General features: G+C 34.5%; 1 protein-coding gene and 1 pseudogene across 1 annotated transcript; one reads left to right on the forward strand and one right to left on the reverse strand.

Moving 5' to 3' along the window:
- LOC125246011 overlaps nucleotides 1-25,647 on the reverse strand; it is a 186,686-nt pseudogene that overhangs the window by 142,197 nt on the left and 18,842 nt on the right.
- LOC125246032 (gastrula zinc finger protein XlCGF8.2DB-like) lies at nucleotides 19,168-23,685 on the forward strand. The gene is made up of 2 exons (XM_048156881.1): nucleotides 19,168-19,318; nucleotides 21,610-23,685. Exons 1-2 carry the CDS (start codon nucleotides 19,198-19,200, stop codon nucleotides 22,545-22,547), a joined length of 1,059 nt encoding a protein of 352 aa, XP_048012838.1. The 5' UTR covers nucleotides 19,168-19,197; the 3' UTR covers nucleotides 22,548-23,685.

The following is a 25,647-nucleotide window of genomic DNA, read 5'->3' on the forward strand; positions in this document are numbered from 1 at the left end:
TTGGTTACTTTTCTTTTATAATAAACAAAAATGTAAAGGCAAATAAAACTTAATCATTAAAGGTATAAAATACAGTAATCACTCTTGAGTCAAAGGTGTAGTCAGTGCTGGGCTTCCCATCTTCAGCTTGGGGTTTCTTGTCCTCAGCTCTGGGCTTCTAGGCGTCGGGGGTACTGACGTATCAGTATCCAAAGAGGCAATCAGCTCATCAGTCTTTTATACTCGTGTTGTTTATCACAGACGTTACGTTATCTTCTTGATTGACGTACATTGTAACTTTCCCAAAGTTTCCAGACCACTTCTCAAGGCCTCGCAGGTGCAAGCTGTCTGGCTTTTGTGTCCTTGGACTCCAGTAAACTCAGCCAAGATGGCTGATGTCCTTATAAGGTTCTTAGGAGTAGAACCACAGTTCTCCGTGTCCTTGAGCACACACACATAGAACCACACACACTTCTGTGTGCTGCAGTCCAGCTCTGCTCCTCATAAACAGCCACACACACATAGCTAACGATAACTGTACATCTCTGGCCATACAGTACAATACATTTCTTAGAAACAAACAAATATAAATAACAATAATATTGTAAGCAATGCCTAATATTTAATACATTGGCCAAATGTGTAGCAACAGACATCCAAAACCTTAACAAGGAGGCAGGGTAATTGCATTTTCTTGATATAATACAACACCCCCTTCATGCAATTATCCTGACTCATTTTTTAACATCATTATTCAAGCATAGTTGTGGCACACAAACGTTGTTCACTTTAAATTTTAACAGTAACATGTACATTTGTTCACAATTCTTAAACATATTAGTTAGTAACACATTCAGGTAACATTCCACCCAGTTTTCTGGTTCCCATGATTTTAATAATAAATTATATTTCTGTAGAATCATTTAAGGGCAAAACTTTGTGCTCTGCTTGATTTTCAAGTATAAGCCAAATTTGGATCTGATCTTACAAAGAATCCATTAATTACTTTGAGCACCCTTCAGGTCCTCCCAAAGGAAGGTGCGGCTCCTCCCCTGGCTTAGACAGTTTGCAGAAGCCAAAGGGGATCTGAGCTTCCAGGCCATGTACCCTGGAAACTTGTGCCGTCTGCATTCCCTCGGATCTTTTAAGCACAAAATTAGTATATGGGGTGTTTCTTGCTCCAGCTACAAATTTAAAATACCCCATACATTCAACCAATTCAAACAGTGCACAAGGTTCCTTATCCATCAGTTTGTAAATATCTACTTGCCAAACTCTGGGTGAAATATTTTAAAGCAATTCATTTCATTCAACATTGTTGCACTTATTGTTGCATTTACATATAATACATAGTAAATATTAACATTACAAATAATACATTACAAAAATGGTTTCTCTAGTTCATTAATTATTCATTCAGTACAAAACAATCCAGTAATTAATCAACAGTAGTCTTTCTGATACTTTCTGAATTATGTTCAAACATAAATTATACATTCTATATCAATAAATCATTTTGTTCCAATAAGGTTCCCATTGTCAATTTTGAAAACAAAATGTGTCTCCCAAGCTTAAAATTCACCATCATTTAAGCATTTCATATTTTAAATTCAAAAATTTACTAATGAATCTTATAACCTGTACTACAATCATAGAGTTTCATCTTCAGTTACCATAACACATATTTTAACTTCCTTAATATACTATTTCAAATGTCTTTACACTAAAAACTATACTACTTTCACACATACAAATTGCTATTACACCAAGTGCCAACAGCCGCTTCCTAAACTATATTTCAAAGTCAACTGAAGACAATGTCTCTAATTCACACAATGGCTTTCAAGCACTTAAAGCGTAAATCATACTTTTAATAAAGTAATTTATTATAATAAATCTTTACATAAATCCCCATTATAAGGTTCATCCTTTGGTACATCATTTTCAGGTGGTATCTTATACTTTTGTAATCCTCAACACCCCCCCAGAAATTAAATGGTCTTGTCAAGGGTTATCCCCCTAAAGCTCTCCTGAGTTCCAGGATTTCCTAAAGGATTTCACTGACCCCAGCTAAGGTCTCAGTGCTGCTGGATGCATTGCTGTCGTTACTTGCTATAATCTATCTTATAACTGAATAAGCATACACAAACTATACAGGACTCCTTATGCTACTTCTGCCCCCTTCTTTCAGGGTTTTCAGAGTCACTCAAGGCCGTTCAGTGCTCTTGGTTTCTAATGAGAGCTTGTTTGTCCTCCTTATCTGTTCTCTTGCTGTGTTCAAACACCCTGCATCAATCACAGAAAAATGACTTGTCATTTCAAATACTACAATATGTCTACTAGCACATCTTATTTATAATGAGCTCATTTTCTATTATTAATTTAATTATGTTGTATTCTACAATAATATACATAACTAACTATAGTTTTGGCTGTTTTCTCAGTTTCCCAGTTTCTCTCTTTTCAGTCCAAATCTTCTCTTTATCTTCTTTCTACATATTAGAAAATATTGCAATTTAATATAATCGATAGTGAGGCATATATTTTCCTTAGTTTCCCTCATCTATTTTTTAAATGACTCTCTCTAAATATTATTGGCCTATATGCTCTGTGCTAATTTTAATATTACTCTTTCTAGGTTTCTAAAAACAAAAATGTGCACAAAAATGTTTTCTTCTTGAATAATATACTGTCCATATACTTCTGTCAACATACATTTCTTCTCAACCATGAAATATTCCACTAATATTAACATTCATTCTATAAAGTGTTGGCATATTTATTCAATTATTTTTATGTTGTTTATGAATTTATTTAGACAATTTTCATTTCTAACTCTTACTAAAAGCACAAGGTAATATTATCCTGTCCATGGACACTCTTACTCTGTTTTATATCACCACTATCTCTTGATTCATTTTCTTATAATCTTCTACTTAATTACTTATTAGTAGTTTTCAAAATATTTGTTTCAATATCACAAAATAAGCATCCTAATCTTAACTGTATTATGGTTTTTAGGATTTGTCTCTGTCAGATTTTCTAAAATTACATTCTTACACAATTCAGTATATTATTTTTGTCATACATTTTCTTCTTAAACTTTGGCAAGTCTGACCAATGTTGCTATAGGTATGTTTACCTTCTCTTTCCCTTTTCCAAAATTATTCCAGCTTTTAAATAAATATATATACTTTTCCTTCTTATCTACAATATTTTAATTTCCAGTAATTTTTCTTTAGGTTTATAAAGTCCCTTTTCGTTTTACAGTGTATAATCACCTTATAGTGTATAAGTACTGCCTTCCTCTACTCATACATTTCTGTCTGAACATTCTCCCCAAAACATCTTGCTGACCAATATCATTGAGGGTTTTCAGCTTTTTACAATATTTACCCCTCATTTACTTCATCTATCTTCCAGTGGACTCTAGTTTACCTACTGGATTCTTCATACCTTGTATACATATATAGATATCCCATAATTCTCAGCTGTTCCATCATATAATATTTTATATTTAATTAAAAATTTTATCTGAGGAATATGTCTCAATGTCTGCTATTACCTGTTTTAAACCAGTTTGGTATTCCTTATTTCATATAACCACTTAATTTCAATGCATTTGGTGACACTCTTCTTCAGTGTCAATATGTTTTATAACTTGCATTTTCTGCCAAATCCAAATTATCTTCCTTTTATGTAACATTAAATATATTTTTCCACTTTTCTGTAATACAAACTTGTAGATTTTCTACAGTAACATTCTTATATTATTTTTTCTCACATTGGCTCGATTCTTCCAATGTTGTGTTCACATACAACAGAGATATATCTGTTCTTTATTATTTTATAAAGAATTATTATGAATTATTATTTTATAAGTATATGTTTTTATTCTTTTACTTCCAAAAGTTATGGTCAATTGTACAATCAATTGTACAGTAAAATCAACTAAAAGCCACATTCTTGCAACATCTATAGTTTGTTTGTTTGTTTTTAAATTAATAATTTATCCCACAAAAATTGTTTCTTATTGGCTGGATGTTTCTACATTTCAGCATTATTTTTGTTCTTTTTGGGCAAAAAATTTGCTCTTGCTCTTTGTGGTCTTTATTTACTTTCATTGTTTCTGATAAGTAAATTCAAAATAACCCCACTCACATCAGAATCTTTTAATAATTTACTGTTCTGTTAATCTTGTGCCAGCTCTTTCCCATGGCACAGGTAAGAATCTGAGGTTCTGAGGTGTTGGTCCTGTTCACTATTATTAAACTCTGCAGTCTGCTGTGAGTTGTCCTGTTGTGCTGAGAGAACTTCTGTCCTGTCCTTCCATGGCTCTCTGCCAGGAGATACAGCTCCTCTCCCCCTTCCTGAAGTTCACTGGCACATAGGAAACTCAGCTCTGCTATACACTTAATTTTTATCCAATTTGTCAAAATTGATAAAGCATAATAATACATTTCATCAAATTCTCCCCTTCTTGGGAAATTAATTTATGCATTCTTTTGCTATATTCTAAATAGCTTTTAGCAATTGTTCCCATTAACCAGTTTTCTGGTTGGAACATTTTGCCATCTTTAAAGCAAGGTTTCAGGCTCTCTAGATTTCTCCCAAATCTCCTGGGACAAAACCAGCAACCCCTTGCTTTGTATGTCATTTGTGTTTGTCAATACTTTTGACTACAGATACAACGCTAGAAATACCCAGCTGTTTCTGATTCTACACCTTTGTCCCTTCACTTTTGCCTTTACTGGTTAAATCACCATAGGTCCATGCCCCAAATTCTATGCCTACCACATATACCAGCAAGTTACTTCTGACGAATGTCTTCCACACATTCATCACATTGTATTCCACTGTAACCCGGACCATAGGCAGTCCTAGTCATCCATGTGCTCACTTAGCCTCTGGGACATTATTACTTTGAGGATAACTCATCCTACATTCCTGGCAGACACACACAAGGCTCTTTTTTACCTCCATGGCTCCTTCTAAAATATTCAACTTTTCAGCAGTTTTCAGGCATTATCAGTGGTTTAACTATTAGTTCCTCTCTGAACCCTGGTTGTATTTTTAACTGAATCATCACAGTAAATACTGTATATTCTAATACCTTCTCAACACATTTGTGCATGTTATTTATTTAGTGAATTAGTTTTACAGGTGTTATTAACCTACCTGTCTCTTTCTAAAAAAAACAAACATTTTTTTTCCCCGATGTTCGTTGACAGTATGCATTTCGTTTTATGATTAAATTATTCTTAGTCCTAATATCTTTCTGACTAGTTATCTTTACTAAAATTATAGTATTCATAATTTTATTGTTAAATATCTTCTATCACATTGTTTTTTCATAGCAATAAACAAATTCCCTTCATATCAGAGGAAATGTTCTAATAATCCAATAGTTTTGTCAACTATCCAAACTTTTATAATTCTTTTCAATTTTTTAAATGGTTAATCTCTGTAACTTTATTCAGATAGTTTTTACCTCACTTTGCATTAAGCAATTGGTAATTTTATATTTGCTAAATAATAGCTGCAAAATTAAAAACATTAATTTCATTCATTTCATCTTGCATGCAACTTTTATCAGTTGGCTACAGCTTTTTAGCATTTCTATCCTTCTGGTGCATATCTTAATACTTGAATTAAATTATTTCAGTTAATCAATATTCAAACTTTATTTCCCTAAAATATAATATACTACAACTGTTTCGTGGTCAGAACAAAAGCAGTCACTATCTCTTCTGAATTTAAAATGACAAATGCTTTTGTTATGTTTGCAAATTTTCAAATTTCATTCTGGTGATCCATTCTTTCTTTCTCTATCTCTCTCTGTTTCTTCTGGCTGCTTCAGTGGATCATCCTTATATCAATTTGGCACAGATTTTACAACAAATTCCTTTCCTGGTGCGACCAAGCACTGAGAATGCACTCATGCAACCCCAGTGACTGTCAGTCTAAAAATCCATTAACCACGTAACCCACTTAATTAATTATTTAAATATATTTTTCCTTGTTATCTATAACCTCCATATTTGATTCACTCTGTCATATATTGTTATTATACTCTCATATATATACACCTACTCTTCCTTTATACTTCATTTATATCTTTAACCTTTATAGTTCAGTTATATCTTTTAATACCTTTTAATATTGTAATCCTATTTCTCAATATGTCTGTCCTCATTTAGGAATATGTATCTTGTTATCTGTCAAACTTCAATCATATTTTCACTTAGGTCACAAACTTGTCCATAAGTCTTTTGTTTATTATTACGTTCTGTTTCTCCTAGTACTGCCCCTCTCTCGTTCAAGCTTTATTATTGCCACAGATATTACTGTGTTTTCTTTAGAATTGTCTGGTTGGGTAAAAAGGTTAAGTCCTCACAACTTTTCTACATTTTAACTAAATCAGGAATCAGTCCAATTTATTTACCTTTTAATTTGGCATAATCTATTTTTTCCCATTAAAAATAGTTGTACACTTTTGTTGGGATGTCTGGTAAAATTCTCATTCCTCATTTTACAGAGTGACCTTGACACTCCCGTGAGCTCTGCGTTCTGGGCTGTGCCTGGAACTGACTCTCTTATCTCGGCTTGTTTCTCCTGCTTCAAAATTAAATCTTCAGTGCACATATTTTTTTACCAACAATTATACTTTTTAAACAAATCTCTTTTTTTTTTTCTTTTCCTTTTTCTAACTTTTTATCACTGACAGCTGTTACAACATAAGGTATCTATTTTCCTTTTATTACCATTTATTAATTTTAATTTTTGTATTTGAGGCACTTTTTAAATCTTCGTCATATGAGCTTCTGACTTTGGTCCCAACTTTTCAGCTTGGAATATCTTTTACAAAGAACTGCTAACTTTTTATTAACAAAAACAATCAAGCACAATGGATTTTCTCTATTGCCAGTTTCTTTTCAAACAGGTATGTCTTTTTTCTATTATTGATATCCTATTGTACTAATATTCAAATCTATTGTCTAATGTTTTATTGTTTAATGTATACATTAGAAAATCTCCTTTAATCGCACTAACACTTCTTTTGCTTAATTCTGTCTAGTTTAATCATCCTCTTTTAACTGTGAATAGGCTTTGCCATTCGACTATATCCTAATTTTAATGTAACCCATTAAACTATATAATTTATATATATTTTGTAATATTTTACAAACTGTGTATTTGTCAAAATGCTAAAAACTCAACCACATCAATCATTAATAATTTTTATATTTTTTTTATTTTAAATCATTAATCATGATTTTTATATATATCATCAAACTTTACTTCCTAAGCAATTTGAGTACAACCTCTACAGCTTTTAAACATTTTATTCTTTATAAAAGACTTCAAAATCAATTGATTAAATACACATTTCAACTACCATCCATCCAGAGTGTTTCCTTGGCTAACTTTAGAGGCTGGAAGGATGGACATTTAATTCATTTAATTCCTTCTACCATTAAAAACCCAGCTCACAAATTAAAATTACTTTTAAATCTAATAATATTAATATAATTATTATTATTTAAGTAAAAGCATTTTCTTTTTCCTAAAAGACTTAGGTATAGACCTAACATTGTAATCTAAATTTATTTAAGATCACTTTTCCATCTCTTATTCTGTTTTTCTATCATGGCTTTTTCCTTCAGCTTAAAGCATTAAACTTGACTTAGTCACTATACCCTAAATGACTCTCTTTGAATTTAGCTATTAGTATCAGGTTTCCTAACCTCTTTAATAATTCTACAATATAATTTTGACTTTAAAAATACAGTTTCTGTATAAATAAAATCATAGTACTTCACATGTATAGGTGGATCTTATGGTTTTACTTATGCTTTTGCCAATTATAACTTTTTTCTTTTTCTTCTTTACTTGTTTTAATCACTAAATCTCTTACAATTTCTTACTGCTAATAAATTGTATAACCTGTAATATCAGTAATTCAATATTTTATTTTAGCAAAATAAAAATCATATTCTTTCTTACCTGCTAGCAAAGTTTTCCTGTAGAAAACCTGTGGTATTTGAGTCTCAATCTCTCCTTTTTATAAACTTTTCTAGGCTTTTAGTCAATCATTCTGAAGTTGCTTCAGTTTTCTACTCTCAATCTTATTATTATTTTATTTTTCTAAACTTAATCAGACTTCTAATCACTTTTTAAGTTTTAAGTTACTCTATCATATTAGCATTTTTTCACAGCTGTATAGTCATTATTTCCTTTTTAATAAGGACTAAAGTAACCTTAGATTTGCAATATGTTAGGCTATACAGCATGTTTTTTTTTTTTTTTTTTTTTTTTTAGCCTTTTCCCCATCACTATATACATTGTCCAACAAATCTACTAACTTTATTTATTTTTAGTGTAGTCTCCTGTTGATTTGGTTTTTAAATCCTTTTCTTAACTTTTACTAACTCTCTCTAAATTGTATTATCATGTTACAAACTGAGATCGTGCTAAGCTTCAGTTTTTCTTTCAATTTATTGCCCTTTATTTTTCTGGTATTTTTCAACAGCCAGTTTATGTCTATACAAATGTAATTTGAAAATTTAGTTATTACTACACACAGTTATATTATTTTTCTTTTATCCATTAATATCTCTCAATAATAACCTGTTTAATTTATTATTTTAATTTCATTACTTTAATTAAACTTCAGTTGATACAGGTCTGTCTTGCAGGGGCATTTTCTCCTGTCCGCATAAGCACTATATGATTATAATGTCCTTTACTAATTTACTGACAATTAAAATATTACTAACCACAGTTATATTTACAATTTTAATTCCAATATTCTTTGTTGTACACTATTCTGGTCGTCATTGAACTCCAAGGGTTAAAATCCAGACTGGAATCACCAAAATCCCACTGTTACTCTGGTCTTTTTCCAACTCTTTATCTGGACTCTGAAAATTCTCTCACTCTCTTGGCTTTTGATATCCTTGCTGGCATCTTACTTTCTCTAACTCTTTTGAGAATCCATTTTTTTTTTTTTTTTTTTTTTTATGACAATATTACTAGTTCTAAAACTTTAGTTACTTTTCCACTTATTGTTCCTAGTGCATTAAAATCTGTTTCCCATTTTAGACCCTCGGTTTGAGCAATACGGTTAAAGGTGAACACCGAGCTGACTTTATCTGTCTGTAAGTCAAATTTCTGTTAGGCACAACTTTCTTTGCCCTTTTCTTTTTTTTTTTTGTCTTAAGTATCCTACATTATTTCTCACTATATCAGAATATTTGTATTCCATCTTTTTAAATGATGTATTCCATATTTAAAGTGTTACTTTTACGTCAACTGTTACAGTAGTCTAACTTTTTTTAATATAATATATCAGATTCTCTGCTTTCACTATCAGTGGTATCAGAGTCAAACTTAAGCTCTGAATACGAGCTCTAACTCCTCTGGCTCCGTCTCACCTTGACTCATAAATCTCTCCCTATCGCAGGCTTCTCATACTGAAGTACGGATAGCTGAGAGGGTCCTGGCACATCATCTTTTCTCATCCTAGATTATTATTATTTTTATTTATTTATTATTTATTTTTTAGTTCCTTTTGCGTTGGTATTTAACAAGTTTATTGTTGGCAATATATCTTCCATTATCCTCATTGTCTGGAATTTTTAATTATATTCTTTCAATACTACAGTATTGTTACTCCTTTTAAACTTTCTTTAACTTTCTATTAAAAGAAAAATTACCTGACTTATTTTGTAGTCGGTGCCTCCCTTCAGTTATCACAACTATTGTTTTCCAGTCTTTAAGCATTAAGCATTCTGAATTATGAGCTCTTCTCGCTCCTCAGACAGTGCAGTGTGAGAGACAATCTTACACACAGCGCTGTTACATGTTTGAGTCCGAGCTTCTGCTCACAGACTCTTTAACCTGTACACCTATTTTACTCTAAAATCATCCCGACTGTTCCGGGAACAATTATCATAATTTTCAATTCATGTTTTCTTAAATTACCATGTCACTTAAGATTATTTTCCCAACACACATTGTTACAGATTAAAAGTCTGACTTTTAGCCTGCCTATTTCCACTTCATAAAACTGTCTTCTGACTGTTAGGTGAATTTCTTCCATTTATTTATAATTATTTTAACAACTATTTGATACTTATTTTCTATCCAGGTCTGGTGGTTTAAATAGTATTCTTTTTGGCACTCTACCACACCTATAAGAATGTAAAACTTTTTCTTTAGATTTATGTATCAACAGTATCTATGACATTTTCCTGTTCTAGGAGCCTCATACTGTAATTTTATCACAGGTACACATTTTCCCCGTTTACACTTTTTCTTCTTGCATTGCTGCTAGACCTACCTCAGTCTTTAAGTTTCAACCATTTTGTTCTGTCACAGGAGCCACGTTCCATTTCTAGAACCTGTGTGTCTGCTCGAAAGGCTAATTTTTCTTTCTCATTGTTAAACGCATTGCTGGATTTTCGCTGGGCTCTCCCTGCCATAAGCGAAGCGTCCTTCACTTAACAGGTCATATCTTTAGCCCGTCTCTGCCTTTCATTCTTTAAGGCTAGCTATGTGAGACTTTCTGTCTCTCCTACAGCTTTTTCAACCTTTACGGCTCCCTGGCTCGTAAAGTTATCTGTTCTACGCGCGTTCAACCCTTTCTGGGCTGTCTATAAATAATCCCTCTAGATTATTTACATTTTTGGGTCTTACAGGTTACCTGGTGATTCATAGCTTTCCAAGTTTTTATATCTACAACTCAAGTGCACGAGTGCGGAAGCGAATGGGAAAGCATTGCTCGATCGACCGTGGCCAGGGGTCGATGGATCAATGCCCCACGTTGGGCGCCATGTTTTGAGGTGTGTATTTTGATCTTAACACCTTTTAACCTTATTATTTATTATTCTCAGGTTAGGTAAAGTAAGTCGAGTCTGGCCTAAATTATAAGCATTTTAAATTACTTACAATTTGGTCAGAAGACTCCTCTGTGGTACGTTCTTGTTCAAAGTCTTAAAACACTATAAATCAAGCTAAGGTAGGCAGCTTTTGTAATCAATTAATAGTACTTCACATGTATAGGTGGATCTTATGGTTTTACTTATGCTTTTGCCAATTATAACTTTTTTCTTTTTCTTCTTTACTTGTTTTAATCACTAAATCTCTTACAATTTCTTACTGCTAATAAATTGTATAACCTGTAATATCAGTAATTCAATATTTTATTTTAGCAAAATAAAAATCATATTCTTTCTTACCTGCTAGCAAAGTTTTCCTGTAGAAAACCTGTGGTATTTGAGTCTCAATCTCTCCTTTTTATAAACTTTTCTAGGCTTTTAGTCAATCATTCTGAAGTTGCTTCAGTTTTCTACTCTCAATCTTATTATTATTTTTTTTTCTAAACTTAATCAGACTTCTAATCACTTTTTAAGTTTTAAGTTACTCTATCATATTAGCATTTTTTCACAGCTGTATAGTCATTATTTCCTTTTTAATAAGGACTAAAGTAACCTTAGATTTGCAATATGTTAGGCTATACAGCATGTTTTTTTTTTTTTTTTTTTTTTTTAGCTTTTTCCCCATCACTATATACATTGTCCAACAAATCTACTAACTTTATTTATTTTTAGTGTAGTCTCCTGTTGATTTGGTTTTTAAATCCTTTTCTTAACTTTTACTAACTCTCTCTAAATTGTATTATCATGTTACAAACTGAGATCGTGCTAAGCTTCAGTTTTTCTTTCAATTTATTGCCCTTTATTTTTCTGGTATTTTTCAACAGCCAGTTTATGTCTATACAAATGTAATTTGAAAATTTAGTTATTACTACACACAGTTATATTATTTTTCTTTTATCCATTAATATCTCTCAATAATAACCTGTTTAATTTATTATTTGAATTTCATTACTTTAATTAAACTTCAGTTGATACAGGTCTGTCTTGCAGGGGCATATTTCTCCTGTCCGCATAAGCACTATATGATTATAATGTCCTTTACTAATTTACTGACAATTAAAATATTACTAACCACAGTTATATTTACAATTTTAATTCCAATATTCTTTGTTGTACACTATTCTGGTCGTCATTGAACTCCAAGGGTTAAAATCCAGACTGGAATCACCAAAATCCCACTGTTACTCTGGTCTTTTTCCAACTCTTTATCTGGACTCTGAAAATTCTCTCACTCTCTTGGCTTTTGATATCCTTGCTGGCATCTTACTTTCTCTAACTCTTTTGAGAATCCATTTTTTTTTTTTTTTATGACAATATTACTAGTTCTAAAACTTTAGTTACTTTTCCACTTATTGTTCCTAGTGCATTAAAATCTGTTTCCCATTTTAGACCCTCGGTTTGAGCAATACGGTTAAAGGTGAACACCGAGCTGACTTTATCTGTCTGTAAGTCAAATTTCTGTTAGGCACAACTTTCTTTGCCCTTTTCTTTTTTTTTTTTGTCTTAAGTATCCTACATTATTTCTCACTATATCAGAATATTTGTATTCCATCTTTTTAAATGATGTATTCCATATTTAAAGTGTTACTTTTACGTCAACTGTTACAGTAGTCTAACTTTTTTTAATATAATATATCAGATTCTCTGCTTTCACTGTCAGTGGTATCAGAGTCAAACTTAAGCTCTGAATACGAGCTCTAACTCCTCTGGCTCCGTCTCACCTTGACTCATAAATCTCTCCCTATCGCAGGCTTCTCATACTGAAGTACGGATAGCTGAGAGGGTCCTGGCACATCATCTTTTCTCATCCTAGATTATTATTATTTTTATTTATTTATTAATTTATTTTTTAGTTCCTTTTGCGTTGGTATTTAACAAGTTTATTGTTGGCAATATATCTTCCATTATCCTCATTGTCTGGAATTTTTAATTATATTCTTTCAATACTACAGTATTGTTACTCCTTTTAAACTTTCTTTAACTTTCTATTAAAAGAAAAATTACCTGACTTATTTTGTAGTCGGTGCCTCCCTTCAGTTATCACAACTATTGTTTTCCAGTCTTTAAGCATTAAGCATTCTGAATTATGAGCTCTTCTCGCTCCTCAGACAGTGCAGTGTGAGAGACAATCTTACACACAGCGCTGTTACATGTTTGAGTCCGAGCTTCTGCTCACAGACTCTTTAACCTGTACACCTATTTTACTCTAAAATCATCCCGACTGTTCCGGGAACAATTATCATAATTTCAATTCATGTTTTCTTAAATTACCATGTCACTTAAGATTATTTTCCCAACACATATTGTTACAGATTAAAAGTCTGACTTTTAGTCTGCCTATTTCCACTTCATAAAACTGTCCTCTGACTATGTTAGGTGAATTTCTTCCATTTATTTATAACTATTTTAACAACTATTTGATACTTATTTTCTATCCAGGTCTGGTGGTTTAAATAGTATTCTTTTTGGCACTCTACCACACCTATAAGAATGTAAAACTTTTTCTTTAGATTTATGTATCAACAGTATCTATGACATTTTCCTGTTCTAGGAGCCTCATACTGTAATTTTATCACAGGTACACATTTTCCCCGTTTACACTTTTTCTTCTTGCATTGCTGCTAGACCTACCTCAGTCTTTAAGTTTCAACCATTTTGGTCTGTCACAGGAGCCACGTTCCATTTCTAGAACCTGTGTGTCTGCTCGAAAGGCTAATTTTTCTTTCTCATTGTTAAACGCATTGCTGGATTTTCGCTGGGCTCTCCCTGCCATAAGCGAAGCGTCCTTCACTTACAGGTCATATCTTTAGCCCGTCTCTGCCTTTCATTCTTTAAGGCTAGCTATGTGAGACTTTCTGTCTCTCCTACAGCTTTTTCAACCTTTACGGCTCCCTGGCTCGTAAAGTTATCTGTTCTACGCGCGTTCAACCCTTTCTGGGCTGTCTATAAATAATCCCTCTAGATTATTTACATTTTTGGGTCTTACAGGTTACCTGGTGATTCATAGCTTTCCAAGTTTTTATATCTACAACTCAAGTGCACGAGTGCGGAAGCGAATGGGAAAGCATTGCTCGATCGACCGTGGCCAGGGGTCGATGGATCAATGCCCCACGTTGGGCGCCATGTTTTGAGGTGTGTATTTTGATCTTAACACCTTTTAACCTTATTATTTATTATTCTCAGGTTAGGTCAAGTAAGTCGAGTCTGGCCTAAATTATAAGCATTTTAAATTACTTACAATTTGGACAGAAGACTCCTCTGTGGTACGTTCTTGTTCAAAGTCTTAAAACACTATACATCAAGCTAAGGTAGGCAGCTTTTGTAATCAATTAAATTTCTTTTAATTGGTTACTTTTCTTTTATAATAAACAAAAATGTAAAGGCAAATAAAACTTAATCATTAAAGGTATAAAATACAGTAATCACTCTCGAGTCAAAGGTGTAGTCCGCTCTGGGCTTCCCATCTTCAGCTTGGGGTTTCTTGTCCTCAGCTCTGGGCTTCTAGGCGTTGGGGTACTGACGTATCAGTATCCGAAGAGGCAATCAGCTCATCAGTCTTTTATACTCGTGTTGTTTATCACAGACGTTACGTTATCTTCTTGATTGACGTACATTGTAACTTTCCCAAAGTTTCCAGACCCTTCTCAAGGCCTCGCAGGTGCAAGCTGTCTGGCTTTTGTGTCCTTGGACTCCAGTAAACTCAGCCAAGATGGCTGATGTCCTTATAAGGTTCTTGGAGTAGAACCACAGTTCTCCATGTCCTTGAGCACACACACATAGAACCACACACACTTCTGTGTGCTGCAGTCCAGTTCTGCTCCTCCTCCTCGTAAACAGCCACACACACATATCTAACAATAACTGTACATCTCTGGCCATACAATATAATGAATATTGTAAGCAATACCTAATATTTAATACATTGGCCAAATGTGTAGCAACAGACATCCAAAACCTTAACAAGGAGGCAGGGTAATTGCATTTTCTTGATATAATACAACACTATCTATCTATCTATCTATCTATCTAATAAAACTCATTCAACTCATAAACTCTATCTATCTATCTATGATCATCTCTCATAGCAACCACCCAAAACAACCTAGCAACCAACCAGAACACCATGGCAACTGCATAGCAACCACACAAATCACCCTGGCATCATCCTAGCAACCAGCCTGGGCACAATAGCAACCACATAGCAACACCATGGCAACCACCCCGAGTACCCTAGCAACCGCATAGCAACACCCTAGCAACCACCCCAAGTAACCTAGCAACCGCATAGCAACACCTTAGCAACCACCTCGTGTACCCTAGCAACCGCATAGCAACACCTTAGCAACCACCCCGAGTACCCTAGCAACCGCATAGCAACACCCTAGCAACCACCCCGGGTAGCTTAGCAACCGCATAGCAACACCCTAGCAACCACCCCGGGTAGCTTAGCAACCGCATAGCAACACCTTAGCAACCACCCCTAGTACCCTAGCAACCGCATAGCAACACCCTAGCAACCACTCAGATTACCCTAGCAACCGCATAGCAACACCTTAGCAACCACCCGGGTACCCTAGCAACCGCATAGCAACACCTTAGCAACCACCCAGAGTACCCAAACAACCACATAGCAACACCTTAGCAACCACCCCAAATACCCTAGCAACCGCATAGCAACACCTTATCTGTCTATCTAGCTATCTATTAAAACTCATTCAAACCCATGAACTCAAACTCATCAAATCTATCTATCTACTAAAACTCATTCAAACTCATAACTTTCAAACTTTAAACTTTATAAACTACTTTAAAATTTCTGGACCAACTTTTTCAAGCCAACTTAAAGTTTGTCTACAAACTTTTTTATCTAGTTTTTAATGTTCTTCAATAGCCTATATAATGCATGTTTGAATAAATCTGTCAAGTTGACAGCCACCATTGAAATGTTTATATTTTAAAAAACGAATTGGACTAGAAATCATTTTAAAGTTAATAGGCCTATTATAACTTTATTATTATTATTAAAATGTCCTTAAGTGTAATTTAAGTTTGAATCAGTTAATTTTAACCTTCAATATTAATGTAGTACACTTTCAGCTGATTCCCATGTAGCCTTTATTTTACAGCATTAGTTAAGAGATTTTTTTTTCTTGAGAAAATTTGCCATGTGTACCTGATATACAGTATATCCAAAATAACTGATATCGAATCGAATTGCAAGTTAGTGAATTGAAATGCATAACTATGATGACAGACTGGCAGGAAATGGTGCAAAACTAAAAACAAAGTCCAAACAGGGTGATATTGTGACATACTGATAAGCCTCATCTTTCCATCATTGTTACACTCTAAAAAATGCTGGGTTAAAAACAACCAAAGTTGGGTTGAAATGGACTGGGGTGACTGGGGTGTTTTAACCCAGCAGTTGGGTTAAATGTTTGCCCAACCTGCCGGGTAGTTTTATTCAACCCAACTATTGTTTAAAAATGACTATATGGCTGGCTTAAAATGAACCCAAAATAAGTTGGAAATTAAAAATCAGACACATACTAGAGGCAACAACAAAAATCAAAAGGTGAACATTTGTTAATAAACAATTTAATAAATGTTTATTGTTTAATTATTATATTTAATATTAATAAATGATAATTTCCAACATATGTTGGGTTCATTTTAAGCAAGCAATACAGCAATTTTTACACAATAGTTGAGTTAAATAAAACTACCCAGCAGGTTGGGCAAACATTTAACCCAACAGCTGGGTTAAAACAACCCAATTGCTGGGTTTGTCCATTTTCAGCCCAAATTGGGTTGTTTTTAACCAAGCATTTTTTAGAGTGTAATAATAGTTGCAACTTGCACTCTTAAATGTGCATTGAAACTGGCCAGCTTATAAAACTTATGCTCCAGGGACCATATTGATAACATCTAAGGCCATTTTAACTGGCTGAGTTAGATGGTGATTGACACTAAACAGAAAATCAGTCCAGAGTCTCTTCTGCTGTAAATGTCACTGGCTGTTAAAGTCTTGTGTTGCTTATAATAAATTAACATGTTGATAAAACACACATAAGCAGTCTTTCAGAATGGTCTCAATTACGTGTAGCTTATAGATCAGTTGCCTACTTTATGCATTAATGATAAAAAACTAGACTACTCCACTGGGTAAAACACATTGAGATTAAATGTGTTTCAATTCGGACACATGAATGAACTCTGCTTTATGAACTCAAACAACCTTTTTGACACGTTTGTTTGTTTCATTTGTCACTGTTTTTATTTTAATGTACATAAACTATCTGGTAAAATAGTTGGATTTCTATGCACTTCTGTGATTGTAGACTTTTATTTTGGAGGTACTGCATGACGTCATAAGACTGCGCAGGGCTTCTGCAGCTGCTGTGATTCTGCTGAAGAAAGATTTGAATAAAGGTCTGAATAAAGAATTTAATCTGTTTTAATCGACAGAAATAGTTTTAATGGTTTTTAATAGTTTTACAAGCGATGTGAAATTAACTATTTTTGTTGTAACATTGTGATTCTTTATCTAACTGTAATGAAGGATATTTGTGTGAGTAAAGCTCATCCACTGATGAGAAACAGTAAACCTGCGTCTCATTTCTCTCTATATATATCATAAATCAGTCTATCATGAACACGAGTTCAGTCTCTGAAGAGTTATGATGGAGGGTCCGTGTACCTTCGGATAATTTATTTGGGTGATAAATGTATGTGTATACAGAAGAAACCTCTGTCGGCTCTGCCCTGGCACGGGTTGTGTCGAGCCATTTATTAGTCTGGCTGTTTGATGAGAACGAGATTAAATGTAGTTGCAATAAACTCTGTAATAATTTGTACAAATGTATCAGATAGATATAGGCTACTATGGAGCTGATTCTGGAGCTAAGTACTGATGACAGCTTGTTCTTTGGTTGACCAATCAGCGGAAAGGGGTGTTTTATTCCCACCCATGTAGAGATTGAATGTTCAAGCTGTTTATCCATTTTGGTTTTATTGTTTTTCCATTTGGCGGATTAGAACAAAGTGTGATTAAAACAAAAATATGAAAAAACGACTCGAGATTTGTTTATTTACGCTCATGAGGAGGGTCGAATATGTGATAAATGAATGCTTTCTTCGTTTTTACATTTAGAAGACAAAAAGGGGAAAACAAATTATCCAAAGGTACACAGACCATGGAGAAACTGAACTTTTTGAGAAATGATTCAGTGAATCATGACGAGGGTTGCAAAATTCCAGGAATTTTCAAAGCTGGAAACTTTCCATGGGAATTAATGGGAATTAAAGGGAATAAACAGAGAATTTGCAAAATTGCAGGTTAGCCTATAGCAGGGTACTTAAATGTAGTTGAAAAAACATCTTGCAACATAATTATGGTTAAAACAACCATATTTAATGCAATTTTAGTTTAATTTTTACCATGCACATTCCTCACACAGCACACTACTTACTGCAGGGCTATTGAGGACACACCCACTGCATGCACTGTGCATTCCCCCAGTCCATAACATGCACATTTGATCATAAATACAGAAAAAAAACTGTAATATTGTGAAACATAACTACAATTTAAAATAATGGTATAATAATTGATATACATAAAAATATAATTTACTCCTGTGATCAAAGCTGAATTTTCAGCATCATTTCTCCAGTCATTCTAACAATGATAATAACAAATAAGTATCATATCAGCAAAATTAGACTGATTTCTGAAGAATCATGTGACACTGAAATAAATAACACATAACAATTACTGCAATAAAAATATATTTAATTTACATATATACTAAATTAGAATGAATTGAATGCGAAAAATAAATAACTGTTATTTCATGTTATGACGAAACAAAATGTTTATATTTTTTTTATATGATACATTTTATGTAAATATTATAAATCTGTATAAATTTCCCAAAATTTTCCAATTAATTCCCATAAATTCAGGTTAAGTTCCCGTGGAAAATTTACCAGAAACTTTCCGCCCCTTTGCAACCCTAATCATGACTCGTGCTGCTCAAACAGTGAACATGGAAGAGAACAACAAACACTAACAAACTAATCATGTTTTCTTCAGTGTAATCATTTAAATATAATCTATAACTCATTAAATACCAAATGTAGATAAATGTCATCATAAATCATAAATGTCTAATTATGAAGTTTATTAATTTTAAGCATCAGTGTTGTTGTTGTCGTCCAACAGGTCACTGAAGACCATTAACTCATATTGTTACGTATTCTCTTCTTAAAGATGGCATTTATTAAAGAGGAGACTGAAGACATAAAGGTGGAGTTTATTAAAGAGGAGACTGAAGACATGAAGATTGAAGAAACATTCAGTGTGAAACATGAAGATACTGAGGAACAAACAGGTTGGTTTTATTCTCACAGCTGAACTCAATCATTTGATCATTATTAAAATGTCCAGCTCTACAGAAATGGAGAATATTACAGAAATATTCTGCAATATTTTCTGCAACAATAAACCCAATATCATCTTCTGAATAGAGAACAATGGAAAAGATTTTTTTCTGTTCATGCTCAAAAGAAAAAAAATAGTCTGTAATTTGGTCTTTATTATTTTTGTCAAACTTGCAGTTTTGTACATTCGTATTTATATTAAATGTTTATAGGACTAAATACCATAAAGCAGTGGTTGCAATAGGCGGCCCGTGGGCCAAAACTGGCCCGCCAGCAATAATATCTGGCCCGTGCCCGCAGCCAGATTATTTGAATAGAGGCCGGTTCTGAAATAGATCTTCGTCTCATGGTGGCGCTGAGGGAACACATTGGGAAAAATATTGTTCTGCCTCTGGATGTAGTCCAGAGTTTAGTGTATTTAACCCCATTTAAAATTTTAGAATAAGCCTAGTCTAATGTGATTTGTCCATAATATGCATATATATATATATATATATATTAGATAAAGAAATAACAGTTTTTTTAATTAAAACAGATTTATTTTTTTTTAGATCCCAAATGCTTTAAATACTGTCCACAATATTGAATCTAGCCCCCTTTTCAAAAAAAAATTTTTTTTTTTTTTTCCGCCCCCCCAAAAGAAATTTGCACCAGCCGCCACTGGACACCCCTGGTATAGAGCATACATATTTTTGGTTTTGATGCATTAACCCTCTGGAGTCTGAGGCTGATTTGGGGCCTGGAGAAGTTTTGACTGATATTTGTGCTTTTTTTCAGTTGTTCATAAACATATCAATGGAAAAAGTGTCATTACACTGTATTCAGCACACACTAGGCTACCATAATATGTGAGGAACATGTATGTACATGTTTGTGTTTTTGAAGGAATAACGTTTATGCGTGGTTATTAAAAAAAACAAAAAACTTAAGTCACTGAAATAAGGCCAAAAAAATAATATTATACATGTGTTCATAAGACTTCTGGGTATTGGAGATTGTAGACTAGAGTTTTTGCTTCAAAATTATGTAAAAATTATTCTTCCTACTCCTTCATATAAAACAATAGAGAGATTTAAATTTTCTAAAACATCTTTGGTCAAGAAACAGTATGCGTGGAGGCGTGAATAATCATGAATAATGGGTGATTCTCACCTGAGAAGACAAAAGAATCGCATAAAGAGCTCTAATGACCTGCATATTAATGAGCTCTTTCAGTCAGGTAGGCTGTGAAAAAACCCTCTGTTAATCATGTCTCAAGCTCATCATGGTGTAAATCAAACATACAGAAAAAACAGCAATACTGTGAAATATTATTACAATTTAAAATAATGGAATTCTATTATATACTTTAAAATATAATGTATTTCTGTGATGCAAAGTGTCTGAACAATTATGTTACCTCTATGGCATTTCATATAGGCTTTTAGCTTAAAAGCATGCACATTTGGAGAAATATTGATGGATTCTCATATGTTTATGTCAATTTTCTATACAGAGGAGTAATATTTATTCAGTATTTATTGTCATCACTGTGAGTGTTTTCAATTCATACTTGCAGCCGGAGGGCACTCTGTGCACCTTTAGTCCACAAATGCCTGCTAAAGAAGAATAGGCAATCCAGGAACTAACCGAACTAACAGAGGCCAGAGATCGCTAACTATGGCTATTCAAAACACTTTTCAAGACAATAAATACACGATTGAGATGATGTATGCATGTATTGACTGATTTTGCGTCTGAATAGCGCTCCTCCGTGGGCGTGGCCGCATTAGCGGATAATGAGCTGAATCACGGACTTCTGACATGGCTCTCTTTTCAGACAGATTACATAAACATTGAATATTTGTTTTCGATTTGACTTACACGATTTAAAACCTGACATTTCAACGTTTTTTTAGACATAAGTCTATTTTTATTTTTGATTAGTATTCACTAAGTTACGGTTCATTTTCTGAGAACTATCAGATTGGACTTTGTTCAGAGGGAGACGAGAGATCACGCATCATGTTAGTTTTCTTTATTTTACAAAAAGCACAACATTTTGTTTTTACTCTGAGTGTACACAAATAAAAGAAGATATTCCACAGATTAAAATGGTGTATAACTCTTAATTGTATGTGCAACATTGACGGAGTATTTTGAGTCTCTTTCACACTGGTAAGAAAAAAAACTGCGGTGGTATCGCCGCCGATACCTCAGAGTGTTAAATGTCTTAATTGTTTTATGTCTATTTCTGTCCTAGACCTGATGGCACTGAAAGAGGCGAGTCATGAACTTAAGGAAAGGGAAGAAGAGAAAGAACATTACGATAAACATCATGATTTCATGATTGGAGAAAGATTGACACAGGCTAAAAAGTCTTCCTCACAAAAAAGAGCTCAAAAGACAGGAACTAAAAGTTATTTCACCTGCCAACAGTGTGGAAAGAGTTTTGACCAACATAGAAACCTTCAAGTCCACTTGAGAGTTCACACTAGAGAGAGCCCCTTTACTTGCCAACAGTGTGGAAAGAGTTTCACACATGAAGAAAACCTTCAAGTCCACACAAGAATTCACACTGGAGAAAAGCCTTACACCTGCCAACAATGTGGAAAGAGTTTTACTGTGAAAGGAAACCTTAAAGTCCACATGAGAATTCATACTGGAGAAAAGCCTCACACCTGCAAACAATGTGGAAAGAGTTTCAGTCAAAAAGGAATCCTTAAAGACCACATGAGAATTCACACTGGAGAAAAGCCTTATACCTGTCAAGAGTGTGGACAGAGTTTCACTGTAAAAGGAAACCTTATAGTCCACATGAGAAATCACACTGGAGAGAGTCCATTTTCCTGTAAACAGTGTGGAAAGAGTTTCACTGGAAAAGGAAACCTTGAAATCCACATGAGAATTCACACTGGAGAGAAACCTTTCATCTGCCAGCAATGCGGACAGAGTTTCACACATAAAGGAAACCTTGAGATCCACATGAGAATTCACACTGGAGAAAAACCTTTCACCTGCCAGCAATGTGGACAGAGTTTTACACATAAAGGAAACCTTAAAGTCCACATGAGAATTCACACTGGAGAAAAGCCTTATACCTGCACTCTGTGCGGGAATGGCTTCACACGGGAACGAAACCTTAGGAAACACATGAATACTCACACCGGAGAGAAGCCTTTTACATGTGATCAGTGTTGAAAGAGTTCCAGATTTAAAGGTGACCTTAAGGTCCACACGAGGATTCACTTGAAAGAGAACTGTTTTAAAATGTGTCACTGTGGAAAGAGCAGAGGTGTAAAGAGTGTCTGAAAACCATACTTGAGTAAAAGTACAGATACCTGACAGCAAAAAGTACTCCCATTACAAGTTAAAAGTGACATTCTAATACAACTTGAGTAAAAATCTTGGAGCATCTGATTTTAATATTACTGAAGTATTTTACTCATGCTAAATGTAGGCTTAAAGATGCACTAGTCCTCAACACCTGAGAGAAATGCCAGTAAAAATAAACAATTGATTTGATTAATGAGAAATCATGTTTTTTCCTAAAATCAAAACAAAACTGAACACCTCAACATTGCAATAAATCAAGGTTGACACAACAGGTCCCCTATCATCTTGATGGAGGTCAATGCAACCAGAGTACTTAAAGTAACTTTAATCATGCCATGTTTAGTGTCTATGAGTTCATATCGAAAAGATTTAAATGCTTGTGTATACGGTATGTCCATACCTGTGCAACACATCAGCATTACAAGGATCTTTAATAGTTCTTATTCAAAAACTCAGCTTGGTAATCTTTCTTGGTCATAAAAAGCCCTGATAGGAGGTGTGTTGTCGCCCGGAAATACAACACCTTCATTGGCTACATCAACTTTAAGAGGTTGGACTTTGACCAGAGGTTAAAAGCTAGAGGACAATGTCACTCCTTCTCTTTTCCTTGCTTCTGGGAGCACTAAACAATCTCCTTGCTGAAAGCCTCTTCAGGCCAAGGCCTACACACCAGCCACGTTCTCAACATCCAACATAAAAAAAGACTGGCAACAACGTCAGACGAAAACCTCAAGATTTATCCTCAACCTGCAGATCTGACGCTCCTCAGCCTAAAGGCATCTTGCAAGCATCGTACATTTTAACATTAAACAGCGATTTAGTATTGATTTGTAAAACTTACCTTTGTCAGCAAAGGTGTTTTTATTACTGAAGAGACTGATGATTCTTTTCCAGATTGCCTTTGACTTTTTCCTATAGCTCTATCAATAGTTCCACTTCCGGTTCAACTCTATCATTGCTCATTCTTACCTACTTATGTGTGTGACCTTGTATGTTATGTGTTTGTTAGTTTAGTTATGTGTTTGTGAGTTAATAAAGATTGTGCACAATACATGTGTAGTGAACAGCACATTTGAGGGTCCAGTTTATGGCCGAGTCCCTCTCTGTCCGTAACAGCGGACAAAGGTTTACTACATTTTGATTGGATCTTGGTGGCCTAACACAAACAAACTGTCCAACGCCATCAGATAAAAATGTAAGGACAAGAGGAAGACCTCTTGTACCAAGCCTGGAAAGGACAGGACTTCTCATTGGTCCACAGGCAGTTTCCGCCCTTCACCCATCTAGAAACTACTTCCTAAGGTTGGCCAGAGACCCGCCATAAAAATTCCTCGGGACCTCAGCAGCAATGGGTGTGTCAGGAAATGAACACAGACAGAGGATCCAAGTGCAAGTATTAAAACATTTATTGACAGAATTCGCTGTACAATAACTTCACTCCAAATGGACAGTCGATGCAGAGACGGTGTCGTGCAGAGTGGCAACGAGCCAGGTGGCGCAGGGCTGCAACGGGCATCAGAGAACCAGGATAATCCAAACCAGAAAGCAGGGCACACGACGACAGTCCAGAGATCCGAGATCCAGGGAGAGACAAACAGAGAGCACGACACCAGGACAGCCTGCAATGAACTGACAAAGACGACATGAAGACACGCACATTTTATAGCAAACACTTAACAAGACATGGCTGGCAACAGATCGCAATCAGACCATAATGGGTGATGCCCACACAATCATTCACTCACACACGTACACACACAACAAACACACAAGGGCGAGTAAATGAATCCATGAACCGTGACAGGGTGAAAGAAAGAGAGATCACAAAGATTCATCCGAATCCATTCAAAACTATGTTTGAAAACCTTAGAACTGATGCAAACTACACATCCATTTCGTACTTATTCACAGAAATAAGTATTCTCAGTGACAGTTATTTGTAGTGCAACATCTGATACAAATGCAGCTGTTAATGTACAATTGAATGACAGTTCAATATTTTTCCATCATGTTTAGTCTCTATTTGTTTAGAATATTGCCAAAGGTATTCTGGTGGTGGTTTGGAAAGTGAGAAATGCATTGGTAAACTTTAAGACACTGTAAAGACTTCCAACTTTGTGCTTTATGCAAATGAGTTCCACAGGGGAGAGAAGGGTCTGATGCCAGCAGCCAATCACAGCACTCGAATGGAGAAGCGCCTCAATGGAAAGAGATAAAGGTACCCTTTCAACAGACACTCCTTGTTCTGAGTCTGTCCTGTACGGGGATAGATATTAACAGATATACCCTTCTGAGTCTGTCCTGCACAAGGATAGACATTAACACTCTGAGGTCTGAGGTATCGCCGGCGATACCACCGTGGTTTTTTCTTACCAGTGTGAAAGAGACTCAAAATACTCTGTCAATGTTGCACATACAATTAAGAGTTATACACCATTTTAATCTGTGGAATATCTTCTTTTATTTGTGTACACTCAGAGTAAAAACAAAATGTTGTGCTTTTCGTAAAATAAAGAAAACTAACGTGATGTGTGATCTCTCGTCTCCCTCTGAATGAAGTACAATCTGATAGTTCTCAGAAAATGAACTGTAACTTAGTGAATGCTAATCACAAAAAAATGAGACTTATGTCTAAAAAAACGTTGAAATGTCAGGTTTTAAATCGTGTAAGTCAAATCGAAAACAAATATTCTCTGTTTATGTAATCTGTATGAAAGAGAGCCATGTCAGAAGTCTGTGATTCAGCTCATTATCCGCTAATGCGGCCACGCCCACGGAGCCAGCGCTATTCAGACGCAAATTCAGTCAATACATGCATACATCGTCTCAATCGTGTATTTATTGTCTTGAAAAGTGTTTTGAATAGCCATAGTTAGCGATCTCTGGCCTCTGTTAGGTTAGTTCCTGGATTGCCTATTCTTCTTTAGCAGGCATTTGTGGACTAAAGGTGCACAGAGTGCCCTCC

This window comes from Megalobrama amblycephala, linkage group LG14, assembly GCF_018812025.1.
Source record: "Megalobrama amblycephala isolate DHTTF-2021 linkage group LG14, ASM1881202v1, whole genome shotgun sequence".
In the NCBI taxonomy this organism is placed as follows: domain Eukaryota; kingdom Metazoa; phylum Chordata; class Actinopteri; order Cypriniformes; family Xenocyprididae; genus Megalobrama; species Megalobrama amblycephala.